Source organism: Colossoma macropomum, unplaced genomic scaffold, assembly GCF_904425465.1.
Source record: "Colossoma macropomum unplaced genomic scaffold, Colossoma_macropomum, whole genome shotgun sequence".
NCBI classification, from domain to species: Eukaryota; Metazoa; Chordata; class Actinopteri; order Characiformes; family Serrasalmidae; genus Colossoma; species Colossoma macropomum.
In genome coordinates, this window is record NW_023494796.1 from 21,783,137 (window position 1) to 21,801,257 (window position 18,121).

The 18,121-nt window shown below is 39.6% G+C and overlaps 1 protein-coding gene across 1 annotated transcript in view; it reads right to left on the reverse strand.

Annotated features, from left to right (window-relative positions):
- The window catches only part of fbxo41 (F-box protein 41), a 71,403-nt gene that overhangs the window by 50,334 nt on the left and 2,948 nt on the right, over positions 1–18,121 (reverse strand). The window contains exon 2 of the mRNA XM_036583123.1: positions 3,740–4,730. Coding sequence (XP_036439016.1) covers positions 3,740–4,443 — 704 coding nt within the window. The 5' untranslated portion in view covers positions 4,444–4,730. The remainder of the gene's footprint in view (positions 1–3,739; positions 4,731–18,121) is intronic.

Below are 18,121 nucleotides of genomic sequence, written 5' to 3' on the forward strand. Positions count from 1 at the left end.
TAAATTGGGAGTCAACAAGGCAATGAAATCTCCCAGCATGCTGCAGCCCAAAACTGATGGGAATTCTTTCTCTTTGCGACTGTAGTGACTCTGTGAAGTGTTCGGAGCTGCTGAGACGCTAGGGACCTGTCACACATGGTTTAGTCATTTTGGTCAGCCACACATTTGCAGGCTATGATGTGCTCCTTCTCTTGCTGGGCTTGGCCAAGCTTTGAAGCCAAAGGAGAACAGGCGGCCAGCGGAATGCCGAGCTTGCGCTGTCTGCAGCTCGTCAGAGAACAGAAAACACAGCCTAAAGCTCTGCTGACAATAGGCTAGACCTTTTCTGGTTTGCGCACATACAAAAAAGTGAGTCTGGCACACAGTCTTGTCAGGACAGTACAAGGCCGCAGCATTCCATCTGCGTTAAGTGTGTATAATGACATCAGCAGCCTTGCAGTGGGCAGTCAGATAAAACTGCCATCACAAAGCCTGCAATGTCAGGAAGAGGTCAGACAAGGGTAGAGTGAGAAAGAAACAAAGAGCGCTGACAAAAGATTGAAAGATTTTATCATTTCTACACCCAAAGATGAGACAGCTGAATAAGCCCCAGAGCAAAGCAATGTAAGATAAAAGCTACAAGATGGCCTTGCACTACTGTCACTTACTTCTACAGAGCAAAATAACCCAAAAATGACTTCCTTATAAACTGAATAACTGAAATATAGGCACTGAATTTTAGCCACTGAAGCATTTAGGCTGAAAATGGCCAAAACTGACACTTTGAATTTTCAGCTGAAAGACAAAAACAATACAATATGGCAACGATATCATATCATGATATTTAACATCAGTTTCACAATATGTAATATGCATCATAATATTTTGACACACAGACACAATGCATCAGTAGTGCCTCATTTAAAACTGCCATCAAAAATATGAATATAACAATTTTTATTAACATCTCACAATGTGTTCTGCACTAAATCCAAACTAAACAGGAGTAATTATGCTCTCTTTGTACTGAAACATGCAGGGGCCCAGTGTTTTTTTTACATTTGATACCCTCGATATGCTCTGTGAAGTATATTGTTCATCACGACACCACAATTTATCACAATAATGATAAAATATTTTTATACTGCCCACCTCAAACTACAATGAAGCGTCAAAATCTAACCCTTAACAAATCGTTTTAATGATATTAACAGCAAGAAATAGCGATTACAAAGCTGTTTCTTCCTTTCTCTCTCCAGTGTATGTGTTTAAATAGAAACATTTGAGCAGTGGCAGAAAAAATGGAACCATTTCATGGTTTCTATAAGGGACATTAGACAATTGATTTGTAATCACTGTTCATGCTGAGTATCAAGAGAGGGCACAATGTTTCAAAACGCCAATATAGAATACAGCACAACAGCAGAAGCTGAAAGGAAACATCCTGCGAGCACACCAGTGCCATGTGGAGCCTGAGTTTTTGAAATGGGGAAAAAAATCACAAATGACAGCGCAGAGGTGCAACTTTTTTAGTTTAACTAAAAAATGAGGAAATTCATTGCCTTTGATGACCAACCAGTCTCTGTTGGTGAGCACATTCTGTAGCCGACACACTGTAATGCCTTCAGTTTTGTCTTATATTTTATCAATAATAAAATGACATTACAATATCAGGAAAAAACATTCATTTACTGCTACCCTTACCATTATTACTATTATTATGTTATGAGCCCTTCAGTTGTATGAGCCCTTCAAAGATAACATATAACTTTAAAAAAAAAAAAAGTTTTATGAAACCAGTTTTTAGCTGTTTAGTCATTCTGTCCTACAGCCTCTTCTCCTGCTTTACACTTTGTAGTCTAAAATCACTTTTGCTGAGTCTAACAAAGGCAGCTCACCAACCCATGCTCGCTGTACAGCATGGCTGGCAAAAGGAAGTGACTTTGTGATGCTTCTTACACGTGGCAAACATTTTTTACGTATGCACCAGCTGCTGTGTGACGGCTACACTGATCGATGTAGGAGTGTCTACAAGCAGCACTGACCAGTACAGTTACCGCTTTTGGTCTAAGAGATGGTTTTGGTGAGTTTATAAGAGATTTTAAAGCTGTTCATGCTGCTGTTTAACTCCTCAGGAGCAGCAGGAATCCTTTATATTGGTACACCTCCCTCCCCGACAAGCATGTATGGCCTTGATGAACTGTAACATCTGATTCAGGCTAACATCAGACACTGAGCCTTTAAATGTCTTCAAAGCATTCTTCAGGCTGAGTGGCCTTGAATAAGAAAATTGTGGGGCTAAACAAAGCGCAGGCAAACATCTGGTAGAGAGCATCTGAGACAATGACCCTGGAAGAGGGCTTGGAGCATGCACAGAAGACCTAACCATCTGGAAAACTGCTTAGCTAATAGAGAGCTAGTTTTATAAGTCTGCCTGGGTTTGTACAAATGAAATGGAAGTGACTGTACGGCCACCTGCTGATACCTACAAAACATCTTTAATCAAACGTATGAGTAGGCGCACTTAACGCTAGTTCTTGTAAATGTCAATGAAATTCTCAGTCTGAAGCTCGTCAGCATATAAAGTCACCTAATGTTTCAGTGATGTTAATCAAATTGAGCTGTTACTAAGGTTATCAAGGGGCCCCTAGGCTGTTTTAAAGATTTAGAGACAATTTTTCACTTTTCTTGTACAATTTTCTGGAAACTCTTATTTTTTTAGATGGTACACTGTAACAGACTTCTTCATGAATACCTGATAATGAACTTCTACATCCTAAAGCAGTGTCAATAATAACTAATAAATACTAGCAATTAGGAGTATTTTATGTATCATTCAATATAAATCTCAATTCAATGCTCACAAGATTTGAGCAGTACATTCATTCATTCATACAGTCCCAAACAAATGAAGTCAATTTAATGCTCTTCATATGGCATGACATATAATAAAAATTAAACAAGGGTCTGATCCACAATAAGAGCAGAGCCTCTTTCATCTGAAAATATTGCTTCCTGTTTATCTCCAAGGTGAGAGCAGGACAGATATACACTCCTTGTAAACACACACTAGTTTGGGGCTAACATATTCGCGTATTATTAATAAATAATGTACGTTGAATTCTTCTAATTCTTCTTCTTGTTCTAATAGTCTAAAAATGAAAACTTTCACTTACTAACATAAGGCATATTTTCAAGCACTATTATTTTGCTGTATTGAAAAATGCAAATTGGGACATACCTAATTGAATTATGAATTTTGTAGTTACTCCCCTACTAAAAAGTGTACTCTTTCAACTAGTAGTGTATATTCTTAATCGAAAATGATTTTAAGCTAAGCTTGGAAGATAATACTTCCCCACATTTGTTTAGATAATGCGTTGGCGCACTTCTTCTTCTTTGGACATTTCCTCTGTCCATTTACGCGTAATCCCTGCTCTACCAGAGAGTAGATATGATGTTGCATGTAACCCAGCAATCTTTGCCAGACTGAAAATTTATGATTTTTTCTGGGTATGTATGTGCATAGATAATTAGCTGACAATGCTCTGCATGTGAAAGTGAGTGAATGAACAATAATTTGCCCAACCTTGATGCTTATTCAATTTATCGTGCTATTCAATAATACTATTAGAGACATGAGAGAAACTGAACGTACAGCAACATTATCAGCTTCAAGAACACCCAAATACTTCAAGCTCATAATTCATCATAAACAGCAGCACCAACATAAAAGAACATCCCAGAATGCTCTACTCACTGCTGTTTGTGAGTAAGCTCCTGCTCCTTGTTCGCTAAGTCTTGCTTGAGGCTGGCCAGCATCTCCACAGACACGTCCACCTGGCGTGACAGCTCCGAAGCCTTGTCCTCCAGGTCTTGCTTCTCCTGGCTCAGTCTCTCACTCTCCAGCTTGGCCTTCTCCAGCTCAGAGCTCTTGCGCTCCAGCTCAGCCTGCAGACGTCCCACACGTGCTGCGATCTTCTGCTCCACCTCCTCTGACAGCTTCTCCAGCCTCTCGTCCAGCTCAAGGCGCTCGAAGGCCCTGGCCTTTAACCTTGCCAGGCCCTCCTCATAGGCAGCCTCCACTGCGCTCGCCGCCACGTTGGCTGCCACGGCTACGGCGTTGTTTGCGTTCCCAGCGTCCGCAGAGCTCATGGCTTTCTTCACGAGTATCTCGCCCAGGGGGAACTCCACATTGGGAAGGTAGCGGGCAGCGGAGGAGGAAGATTCGTCACTTGAGCAGGGAAGCTCACGGTACGGAAAGCGGGACTCAGCAGCCAGGGCGCTGTCGGCCACCAGGGGGAGCAGCGCAGCAGCGTCGCACACACTGTTGGACTTGGACAGCACGTAGAGAGTCTCGTAGGTATGGTTGTACTCCAGGTGGGCGCGTAGCGATGACAGGCTCCGGAAGCGCTTGTGCTCCCCACAGCGAGGACAGCGGTATGGTAGGTCCAGAGAGGCCATGCCGCGTTCCCGCGGCTGGCCAGCAGGAAGGAGGAGTGGCGTCGGGCTCAGACCGCCGGGCGCCGCCCCAAACTAGCGGCCAAGCGGTCTAAGCACCAGAGAGCTTGACTCATCTCAGGTTTGCATGAGTTACCACAGGCAAGAATGATGCTGGAGTTTAACCACATACTGTGAAATCTTCACACATTCTGACTGTGAAGTAAGCACAGTACATATTGCTTCCTGGCTTTAGTAGTTGTTCTGTTTGATTTCTTACTTGTTCTTCAGTATGAGCACTACCTTCAGCCCTGGAAAGCACAGACGAGAAAAGAAGAGGTCAATATTAAAACCTTAAACCCAAAGACCCTGATGACAAAACTTACTAATTAGTTTCACACTGTTTACCAGTTAATTCAGAGTACTTATATGTGAGTATTAAGATTAATAAACAAATTAAGCCTACAGTTCAAGCAATTCAAATAAACATATAGAAATTCATCGAGTTAGTTATATCTTACAGCCTCACAGAAATTAAAGTCTCACAGAAATTAAGACTCATATTCCTGCTGCATTTGCGAGATGCCAAAAACACAGCTTCAGCAATCGGCTCACTGGAGACATTCTGAGCACCGCAGCAACAAATAACTTGCATAATTTTACAAAGAAATAGAGATAAAAAAAGTAGGACAGCTGAAAAACAGCTATATAACCCCAGTCTTTCCTCTCACTGAAAGAGGGGCAATTTGAGTCTTGAGTATTGGAAAACCATCCCTCATCATGTTCATCTTTATCACAATTGCATTCTGCCCTTACCACTAATGCCCCCAACCACATTCCACTATGATGAAACCAGTTAAGAGGACTTTGAGAGTTATTCTTAAGCTAAATTCTCTATTATGGTATAGATTACATAACCCACAGACATCTTAATGGAGTTATTGCAGAGAAAGGATTGAGCTGACCATTACACCAGCTGAGAGCATGACATGCTGGGAAATATCCAGGAGCCACTTAAAAAATGGACAGTGTCTCACTACAACACCCTACCCCCCCCTCCACTCTCATTCTTTTTTGTCCATGATACAGTCGGGAAGGCCTACCAATGTCCCCATTAGTGGCTGTACAAGCTGTCCTCCAAGAGTCTTCAGGGTTGTAGAGGACTCAGAGGGCTTTTAGGAACCATCAGGATTAGGGCACAGCCTAATCCCCCACCCTCCCTTCCATTTGATGCCACTCATGGAGATTTCTGTGTACACCATGGCTCCCAGCCTTGTCTCTCACCTCTGCAAATGCCGCTGTTGTCCTAGTATTGCCTCTGCTCTGACCTCAGCTTACTTAACAATGACACAGTATGTGTGTAGAACTGTCATAGTTAATGAATTAAACCTCATGTCTTGATTTAAGGAAAATGTTACTGATTAAATCACACCCACTCACACCTTAGCTTAGTTACCATAACAGGAGTCCAAAAAATGATTTAAAGATGTAGAGAAAATGGGACGCAGAGAAAATGGGAACAACTGCACAAGACGTGGTAGACCACCAAAACTTGGGATGTGTAGCTGTCAGGAAGCCATTTCTGAGAAAAAAATAGACAAAAAAGAAGAAAATTTGCACTAGAACGTCAGATCCTTGGAAGTAACCGAAGGCAGTATGTATGCCTCCCAGGCAAAGAAAGACCCCTTGAACCATGTTTCCAACCATCAGTCAAGCATAGTGAAGGATCAGTTCAAATTTGGGCATGTGTACCATCTGGAGTTGGAAATTCATTCTTCATTCAAGGCATCATGAACGCTGATAGGTACAAACATATTTAATACATCATGTAATACGACCTCAAGCACACCTAGTCTTCTCATTTGAGATTAACTAGATTGTGAGAAGCAGAAAATGAAACCAACTTCTAAGACTGAACTTTGGAGGTGTGGAAAAATATCCCTGCAGATTTCTATGAAAAAACAAAAGCAGGTCTCCTGAAAAGAATGAAGGCTGTAATGAAAGTAAAATGTGGATACACTAAATGTTTTATATACATCCATATATATGTTTCATATATGTATTAATTTGTTATTGTTCAATAAAGTCTATTTTTATTATTTGACCTTTTTAAAAAAACTTTTACTCAATTAATCATCAAAAAAATTACAACAATCAATAGTGTCAACCCTACATGCAAGTACCATCTGAGTAAAACAAATGAAAATGACTTTTGTACATGAAAATATAGTGTATATATGTATGCATAACACTAGCTGTCATTCTGTGTAGCAGTATTATTAAGGAATAGCAGAGTCGTGGTAATGGAAGCTAACAGCTCGTAGCGCCATCTGCCAATCCAAACTGGATGCTGAGCACCCAGCAAGCTTGGCAGCAAGTGGGCTGCATCCAGAGGCATCTGAGTGGGCAATTAGTCTCAGAGTGACGTTTCCCATCACAAATTCAATTAACCCAGCAAGACAGTTGTGAGTACTGTCTTACAGAAATCAGTGAATGTAATTAATGAGTTGTGTGCCTATAGACTGATACTGTGTCATGTGGGAGAAGGGCTGTCTCTGCAGAAGAGGCAATGAGGTAATCAGGAGTAGTGTCAATGATTGTACTTGGGAAGGGTTAATGCTGGGAATGAATGGGCGCAAATTAAGCAAATTCACTTGAGCAAACCCAACATACATGAGTTAAGCCCTTCTGAAGTGAGGCGCATTAGCTTAATCAGACTGGCCTTGTCAGATGTCAGGAAGTTCCAATTAGGATAAATGCAATGAACCAATACCACAGTCCTGAAGAAATATTGAAGGACCTCGCAAATCCTATTCCAAATGAATGAAGCTGAGATGCTGAAAAACATATAAAACTCATATCACACTGTCTGTCTTATCTTTTAGCCTGGGTTCTATATTGAACTGCTGAAAACATTCATCAGATGGCATTTAAATCAACTCCGAAACTTGAATTGGAGCTGTAAATAAACTATACTGGGTCAGCTAATCTCTTCAAGTGGTTCCATTCAAGCTCTTGGTCGCTGGCCTTTGCATGACAGTGCAGAATTAGCTAATTGCACACATGTACCCAGTAATAAACATGTTTCAAACTGACCTTTATGGAGACAAGCTAAAACAGTCAGTGTGTCACAGCACTGACATTATTTATCATAAAAAATAAGCAACAGGTCACATCTTACTTGTCCGCTGCTGGCCACATGGCTCACAACATGGCTTAGCATTAAGTAGCAATAACCTGTGGTTTGGCCCATCTGCTCCAGAAAAGGAAAAGGCATTTCCTGTGCACTTGGACTGCCATGAGCTTTCAATTACTCATTGCCGTGTAATAATCATCCACCCCACTAAATTATCTCTTTTTGGTTCCTCCATGTTTAATGGAAATTTCCATTAATTTTACCAATTACAGCAATTAAGGGACGCAAATGATTATACGATTAAACGACTAGCTCTGAACCAACGCTCAAATAATCTGACCAATGCTATCAGTTAAAAAGCACTAATCTAATTTAGTTTTACTTTTCCAATAATTTCTAAATAAATAGGTGGGTTTATCGCTCCAGTTGAGGAACGTTTTCGAATTGTGTGCATGAGGTCGCAATAGGCAACTACTCATTCAATATAGACCTACTAAATAATGAAGCATGCAGCTAAAATTAGTGGTGTTCAGGAGTTCAGAGGATGACAGCACAGCTACGATGATGTGCCTTATCGAAAGCAAACAAGCACTAAGATAGACAAGTATTCTGTCCGTGTTCTCGAGAGAAAGTGTGATGCATGGCAGTGTGAGAAAATTATCACAAAGGGACCACAACATAGGGGTAACACCTCTGCCTTCTGTGCTGTAGGCTGGGGTTCAATCCCCACCTGGGCAAACACCCTACACTTTACCAATAAGAGTCCTTGGGCAAGACTCCTAACACTACTTTTGCCTACCCATGTAAAACGATCAAATTGTAAATTGCTCCGGATAAGAGTGTCTGCCAAATGCCATAAATGTAAAATCACAGATGGGTGTGCAAGATACAGAAGGATGTGGTGGACGGTGATGGCTTTTGAGAGCCACTGAGGTGTGATGCCAAAATTGGCTCAGGTCATGGCAATTATGGGCTAGAAATAAGTAGTAAATTAACACTGGAACTTCATAAACCAGCATTTCCCACTGAATGTCTGAAATATACTTGTGTGTTCAGGTGGGGATGTTCTTTGCTAAATATATATGGTAACCCAAACTCATCTCAGTGTTCTTTCTACTTAATTGGATATTCAATTAAGACGAATTAGGTGTGTGGTTTGGAATAAAAAAGAAATATGTTGTAAACTGGGAGCTTTCTTACTGCATGTGCAGAATTGATTTTTGGAAATTGTTTAAGTGTGACAAAATATACTTGGGTGGTGGTCAATATACATTGGGGAGTGGGCCAGGGATAGCCTATGTCTGGGAAACACTGGAATAATTACCTTTCAGTAGCTCATCAAATATTGTAGTTGTCAGCCCCTTGGTTTAAAGAAAACTGGGTTCTTACATAGGGTGTGTTTAATATGGAAACACGGAAGACTTTTTAACACCTCGGTGCATTAACACAGTATTCAGCTGAAGTGTGCATTCATAAGTGTGCATATATCAAATATTTTACAGTGGTTTAGAACACAGCTCAGCCAATCAGGTATCAGAATCAAACTATTAATTATAAAATCGATATCTGAATGAGATTTGTCCTTAATTTTAGGCTTGCCGGTCAACAATCAATCGGAGATTTGAGGCGGTCAGTTATTGGACAAAAGAATTTGCCAAAATGTGGATTTCTTACAGCAGTTATAGTAAACAAAAATATCTGTGGTCAGTCATATTATGCCAGTCCTCTTACAGCACATCTCTGCACTGTCAACACTGTTTCACAAAAAACTGAACACGACAAAGAAGAATGAGCACTCATTTTGCATGCAGCACGAACTCATGTTCTAGCGATGAATTACAGGCTAAGCTCCAGTCAATGAGCAAGTCATCGGGTTTAAAGTCATATAATCAGGATTAGGCATCCTAAATGAATCAAAAGACGCTAAGTCTAATAATCAGGCCCTACTGGTGCATGGGAGGCATGGTAATGTCAGACTAGCTTTACTTCATGTCCAAAACCAAGTCCCTCTTATACAATGTTTCTTCCAAAATCAAGGATATTAACAAGGAGTTTGCCCTGCCTTTGCAGCAGTAAAAGCCTCTACTCTTCTAGGAAGGCCTTATTTTGTAAAATAATTGCCTGATCACCATTATTTGAGCTCATCTCCATTATTTTCCATAGTTGTTACCTGATTACATTGCAAGCAAGAGAATGTGAATTAGGTGAGTTTTCTAACTTCTGACTTGGTGCTGTAACACTGTTAGAAGGCAGCATTGACTACATTAAATAAGTGAGAAAATCAGTTGACATGGTAGGATTGGGAGCAGTCTAGTGCCCTTGCTGTATATTACATAGCTGTTAGTATCAGCTCAAGTGACCTATCTATTAAATCAGAAGGCTTAGGAGGCTGTCACCTGTCATAAACATGTCACTCCCGAAGCTATAGTGCAGATGCCTCACCTTCCTCACCATCACCATGTGCCACACTGACAAAGCGGCTTACACTTCAAGTAGAATCACAGAATCATATAAGCATAGACAGTATGCCTCCTATTATTCAAGCTGTTTTACAGTCAACAACAAATCATTGTATATTAGGGCTTTCACGGTTACTGGATTAAAAAAAGTAAACTTTCATTCAAATTTACCTTCTTGATGAAATGGCAATGATTAGTTGGGATACATCCATTAGTACTTATTTTAGCCACATTTGTCTATTTTTTTAAATTAGGTCTTCAATACTTATTAGCTTTTCTTCAGCAATAAAACACAGTGTTTACTCTACTGTTAAGCTACTCTACTGTGGCTTGTGCTGAAAGAACAGCATCTATACTCTTCTAGCTTCAAGTCACAGTAAGCTTTAATCACTCTTAATCTTCATATATAAAGAAACTGTTTTTCTCCAAACTGAAATATTAGCTAGGGTGTTTTTACTAAAATAGGTTGTTGTACCCTTGAGATAACAGGAGATAAAAAAAGATGTGAAACTAAAGCATCTTTGCCATTTTATTGCAAAGAAAACCAGTGAGAGCTTCCTCTGCTTGATGTCTGCAGACACAAGTCAACTTTCTACAGAATTCTTTAAACTCTAACATCCAAAAGCAAATCTATTTTGGCTTTTTATGAACTTGAAAGAGAAAACAGTATTTAATTTAGATTTTTTGACCTATTAACAATACCCTTTTACATTTATTTGGAAAAATATGCTTATTATTGTACAGTGAAGTATTTAGTTTCACATCAATTCTTCAGATATAAATTAACTACTTAATCACAATAGCATGTCTTCAGAATAAATGTGTAGAGAACATAAATCGTGGTGTATTCACATATACATTGTCTTCACGGTTTACTTTTGTTCAGTTAGGCTTATTTTTATTATGTGGTCTCTAAAAAAAATGATTACTCAATCACTAAAACTGGTACACTGTTGGATTGCTAGGCTAATATAATCAACAGTGACAGCTCTACTGTACATATCAAAATCATAATAATCTATAATAAGAGCAATTAGAGAGAAAAATTAAAGCTCACATGTAAAAAAGAGCCTACCACATAGTGCCCTCTGACACACTGCTGTCATTCATTTGGAACCTACTTGCAATGGAATATGCCAAAGTCTCAGTCCCCACAACTTATTATATCATACACCTCCAGAGCTATGAGGATTTGCTGTTGAACTGAGAGCTTGGCTATTGCTCCCATAAGGCCTGGGCTTCTTGTACGGCCAGGAGCAACAGAGCATAGCCTCTTAGAATAATCCCCATCCTGATGGTCGATATCCCATCAAAGAACACAAGAGAGAAGGTAACAGATTCGAAGAAGAGAGGGAAAGAAAATGAGAGAGTCTGAAAACGCTCTTTCACACGCGGCTCTAAACCAAGGCCACATCTGCTGCTACTGGCACCCGGCTTAAGGTCTGGTTGCCATAGAAACGTTTCCTCTCCCACACAAATACATAAATGGGATCTTAATTCTGAGCTGTGCTATTTGGTCATGAAGAAATGTCACATTAGTTGGTGTGAACCTCCTGGATGAAAAGGTGACAGTGTTTATATTGGTACTGCCCCACTGCTGCTGAATCAGGATTAGGGCTCATGTAATAAATCATTTGGCCAGTATAACTGGCAAATACTGAAGTTTAACCGGTTTACTGGTATTGACGCAGATCTAACTGATAAAGCTCTGATGATGTTCCTTTAAACACTGTATAAGAAAATCATATTAGAAACGTGGAGCTATTTTGGATAACAACCAAACATACTGTCATGTGCTAAAAACTTGCTTCATGAATACAGGGCCTTGCATGATCATCATATGAAGACCACTTTTAGTGCTAGGCCTTCAGTTTGGGCCATAAATGTCAAAGGTCCTCTAAGGTAATCTTCTTATGCTAACACTCCTATGGAATTATAGTAGTATGTTAGTGCTAAGCCAACTGCGATTCATACGAACCTTGGCCGTTCTATTAAACACGGACATTTAAAGCTTGTAAAACACATTTGCCTATATTTTACCTTGCAGCAGTTTTATAGTGAGCCCTGACATAAAGCTGCTGCTGTTTCTGTTTCTAACATCTGACTGAAATCCTTTCAGGCTACTACTTGTATTCGCAGTCAGTGACGTATCTATGACGTCCAGAAGGCCTAGAGTGACAAAATTGAAAGGTCCTGTTAGGGCTGGGCGATAAAACGATAAATTAACGGTTAATTATCGCGATATAACTTTTCCTTGATATAGCGATACGACATGTTCGATAAATGTTCGATATAATACATCACTCTCACACTTCCACGTTCAGCGAAAGCCTTGGTGGCGTTTTCTACTGCAAGGAAAGCGACACTACTCTGCTGTCGCCAGGAGAGGGCGCACTTCCGAGTTTTTCTACATGATTAGAGAGGGAGGGAGCCACAAGTAAGATGAATCTTTAGCAACGGCTGAAACGCGGAGTTATACAGTCCCTGTTTGAGTGGAGCGACTGGCAATCTGCTCTCCTGTGACCGAGTGTGAGTGACAAGGTCAGTGGAGTAACTATACTGTCCTACAGCGAACTCACCTCTTTCCGTACATCCTAACCAGCCTTAGCAGCGTTAATCAATCACAATCCTCACAACTACAGTGCTGTTACAGCGCTCAGTCATATTTAAGTATTAGTGCGTTCACAAGCGACGAAAGTGAAAGAAAGAAGTGGGTTCATGTAAATTACAGCCCTGATTTAAACGAAAGTAAACTGAGGAAGCTGTGAGAGCGGGAGAGCGCTAGCTTTCCAGGCTAGCTGTTTTTAGCAGCTGGCTAACTTGAAGCAGCGCTCTATCACTCCAAAACACGGAGAATTGATGATACTCTAGATCAAACACGACACAAAAGCACCGCTTTCAGTTTAAACGTACCTAAAAAGAGGTTTGTCTGGTGTTGATATATTGCGGTTCACCACTTAAACTACTACAATTGAATAGAGAAATCCAGTCCTCGCTCTCTGGTGTCTGAATACTGTGATACTGTCGTTTGTAGCGGGGTAGCCGAGCGCTCGTCACCAGCTAAAAATAATCTGTTTTCTTTCATAAATTATGACTATTACAAAATAGCCATGCTTTTCCAGCTGGTAAAAACAGCTCACCAGACACTTTCTCCCACTCTCCCATGACAGATCTGTGAAATGTTCCACTGTTTGGTGAGTGTTTGTCGTGATCCGACCATAAAGGATAGTTTAAAACAGCAATTAACCCCCCAGGAGCAAAAATCAGCCTTCAAACTTGAAAGAAATAATGATTTGACATTTATGTATGTATCGATATGTATCGATATCGAACGATATGAATTTTGTTTATCATGATAACATTTTTGGCCATATCGCCCAGCTCTAGGTCCTGTGGGTTCCCTGCTGTATGGAGATATGGAAGCCATATACCATTCCCAAGACAGAAGCTGCACGCTACTATCTCACCTATGACAACCAGAGAAAACACAAATTTAAAGACGTGTATTAAATTTTTGAGCATACTACATTATATCAGCTAACATTACTGAAACATTTAGCACTTTTAAAAAGGTCAATCTATTCTTCAAAATAGGTCAATCAGCCCAATCAGCACAGGCGACCAAAAATTCAGATCTATCAGGTTTACTCCTTATCCGGATGTCTTTCTATGGCCCATTGATAGGACTGGATTTTGTAATTCGCTGTCATTTATTTTTTTTTTGGCTGAACTTATTGTGCCATGGTGAATCTCTCTCTCTCTCTCTCTCTCTCTCTCTCTCGCTCTCTCGCTCTCTCTCTCTAGGACCTTATCAGTGAAAACACAATCTGATGCCAGAATTAGATTTTTGGCTTACAGTCTCAACAGTCTTCCACAGCAGCTTTTGATTATGTCCTGGCCCTTCAAGGCTCTGAGAATAAGAGAGGTGTAAAAATGATGTACGAATTAGAACGGGTCGATTATCAGCAATGCCAAAAATATCATGGAAATAAAACAGAATCGAATGCTTATTAGACCTAGTACAGCGAACATGGCCTGGCTTGCTATTAACATGCATGTGAGCATGCCAGGGCCTAGCAAACGGACAGCCATGCAAACCTGTGCTGATGCTGTGAAGATGGACGGTTGCTGTTGCCACGGATACGAGCTCTGAATGAGAAGCGTAGCAAGGACAGGATCTGCAAATTTGATGAGTCATCGGTGAGAGGTTACAAAGCGATACAGCCAGAAAGACAGTGAGAGAGAGAGGGGGATGAAGAGGGAAGAAAAAGTAGAGACAAATGGAGGGGATGAAGTGGTCGGGTCAGCAGAGACCAGACAGAAGGAAGGACATAAAAGAAAAGAGAAGGGAAAAAAGGCAGCAATTACAGACTACCACCTACAGGGTGCAGGGCAGCTGCATGCAATGCGTACCCTGATACTGTACAACAGAAATGCTTTCACACTGAGATCTGATATCTGCAAGGCTCTTACCCTCATTCCCCCAGCTATTTCTGTCTTTGTATCACACGCTTAGCCCAGTGAGCTGGTTATAAAGGTGGCATGCGTACTGCGATGGTACTGTTTAATTAGACCACTGGGGACATAAAGGTAGGCTTCACAAGGAGCCAGTCTATCATGGCTGTAAAAAAAGATGAGAGCTATACTAGCTACCAGACAACGCAAGTGTGGCACAGAGCAAGAAGCTGCAAAGCCTTTTACCAATGCAGCTGAAGTTATTACAGGTGGATACTCGGACTGGAGCATGCTGGGAAATTCTACTTGTAATCGTGATATAAAGCCATTAATTGGGGATAAGAATTTAATTAGAAGTGATGTGAGTTCCAGATGCCTTTGCTTTAATTTAGGACAGCAACTAACAATTGTTTTCATAATTATTTAACTTAGAAGCTATTATTCCATTAATCGACTCTAGTCATCTAATTCATTATCTTTAATATTAGTATTAGTGATCGAGTAATCTAGCAATTATTTGGTGTTTATTCCAGCACTCATATACACAGTTTTTAACAGCAAACATTTAATTTTATTTCATATACATGAAATTTGTAACTACAAACAAATGTGATACCTGACGCAACTCATTAGCTCGCTATCAAGCCCTTAATGAGGTTAAGCATGGGAGACACTAAAATGTGCAGTGCAACGGAACTCCAGGAGCAGCATGGGAAAAGTAGTGCCAACATGGGGGCATAGAGACTTCTCATCATCTTCACATTCAAACAATGTCATACAGATTAAAAGAAAAATGTCAGAAATACGTTAAACCATACTCATTAAAAGTTAATTAATGTGCTTTTTTGCTACAGAAGACAGCAACTGGTTTTTGGGGGTGTTTAGGAGAGGCAGAACTTGCTCTGCCCAGATTTTACAAGTTAATTTATTTGTAACTTTGCCATAAAACCTCACTGAAGTCTATTTCTAATTTATAATTCATTTTAGTGTTACAAACTATCATTTTCAACAAGTAAACAGAAGTAGGAATATACTTCACCTTCAGTGTTCTTTTTTGTGTTTATCAATAAATAAATCTCTTTTGTGCTGAATTCTGTTCTTACCGCTTGCTCAGAAACTAATGCAGTGCATACAACAGTAAAGGCAGCATGGTGCTTCTTTTATACTGTGATAGGAAACATTATAGCACACAGAAAGCAACAGTTCCATTTGCTGATACACTGATACACAAGAGCAACATAGATATACATGGGTAACAACTACTCTGGTGTTTATGTCTCTACATGTAGGTAATGCAGGGATAAAGCTAGTTTTGTTAAAGCTAACAAAACTCTGTACTCTTAATAAGGAGGGAAACACATCTCAAAACAATGTTAATGCACAGGCCCAAACAAATCTCAAGACCTTGAACATGATTAACTTGACTAGTTTGAACGAGAGTAACTTGACTAGCTTAAACTATTGAGAGCCCGGCTTCTGCAAGTGTTAAAGTGTATAGTTTTCTTAGTGTTCCAAGGGATAGTCCTTCCGCTGTCCAATAATGGTTTTGGCAAAGAATAGTGTCTCTAAGGATGGAACTCCAGTATCTAGAGATTACACAGACTCCTATTGATCTGAGGGCTTTCCACTGAGCCAATTATCTTCAATTACCCACAGCTCATGCCATGGCACCAGTGCAATAAAACACTCATAGCTCTGTCTTCATGCTCATACCCCCAACCACCACAGATAACACAGAGCACTGTACATACTGAACTTATATCAGCCAAGAGGAATCATCATACTGCATACATTTCACAAGGACTGTCAAGCAATACTACTGAAACCACAGTGCAGAACATATGGAAAGTACCTTATATCAGTGCACTAATAACCATATAATGTATTGGATCTTATTATTAATATCCTGTGGCCTACTGGTACTAGGCTACACCATAACAAATCCATGTAACATCTTTAATTATTTTTTTTCCCTGAAATTTAGAGCTTAAGTCGAATTATTAACTTTTATTCATTGTTTTTCTGTAAAAAAAAACAGCACCAAACAATCATGTTACAGCTCTTCATATTTCCAGGCCATGTCTAAGCCAATTAATCAATGATTTGTCAGTTTATTCCCATGATTGTGACACAGTTGAACCCTTGCAGTGAAAAACAGTATATGTGACATTTTTGTAAAAATCATATAAGCATGGTGCGGCATTGAGGTCCTTAAAACATAAAACATAGTTTAGCTTTTTTATGACAAAAGATTGTACAAAATAAAACAGAAAACAACGTAACTGATAATCCAAAAAAGGATGTAAGGAGTAATATATCGTTTTCTGTTGCAGGGGCTCAATTAAAAACTTTTAAAAGTTTAAGTCATATTAAACCTAAAAATATGTGTATTGTTACACCCCTATTATTAATATCATACAGCTTAAACTGTATTTTAGTGATTCAGCAATGAAGAAAGACTATGAGCAACTGCAATTGTCTTGAAAAAACTGTTCTGAAAAGCCTCAGGAGCTTTCATTTTTGTTCTGCTCCACAAATTCAGTGTGCTACTTTGCTATTAGCAAACATTTGTGCATATGGCTGATACCAATGAGCAAACTGATATATCAGGCTCTTGCTAAAACCGGTTGGAAAAAGAAAAGAAACATGTTTTCAATCAATCAGGCTTCAAAGCAGGCAGCTGCTGTTTTTTAATGTTTCTTTTACGATTTCTGCACATTTTGTGTTCTTGTTATCTTATTATAACATACTTATTAGACTAAAAATGGCCTGAGAATAGGCTATTAGCAAATGTGTCAGATTGAATCTGAGGAGGAAAGCAAAGTGAGACCTCATGAGATTCGGAATGGTTTTTACCAGGTATAGCTTTTCACAGCCCCCTCACAGATCAATGCTGGAAGTGCACTTGCCGTTAGCCTTGAAAGATCACTCTACAGTCATAATTTCTCAATTAACTATTATAAATGACACAGTTTAGTTTCTGTGAGAACTGCTCAGAGTAGATGTTGCCCCTTAACAGTGATAGAGTGACAAAGTCCAACTCAACTAACTCTTATTTTGTGATTTCAGGGCATTTTAAATTTATTGGTAGCCAAATCATTCTGGGGGTTAATCAGATTGGATGACAATGGATGTTACACACTATAACACTACGCTAATTTTGAAAAAAGTGGTGTATAATAACGATGATGAGACATTACTGTTATGAATTGGTAGTCCAGCATATCTTAACTAAATGTGTATTAGCTATGGAACTACAAATACTGAATCGTATCTGTATCAAAAAGTCATCTGAGTATTATTACTGCAGTGTTTGCACATTCAGCCCCTCTACCAGCAATTCCATTAAAAAGTAAATTTCTACAACCAAATCCCCCCAAGACTGGTAGCCTTGCAGACACCCCTATCGAAGGTCTATGAAGTCTTAGAGCTTAAACAGATTTATTATAACTCTTGTCCAGATTTATTCTAGCAGTGATATTGTTAAAAGAGGAAAGAAAGGGAACATATACACACTACAGTATTGACTGAGCCTGAGATCAATGAACAACATTATGCAGGGCACATCCAAATGTCTGCCATTGTAAATAATACAATCTCTCATTACAGAGCTATGGTAGCAGAAATGGCTGATAGCTGAAAAGACCATCTA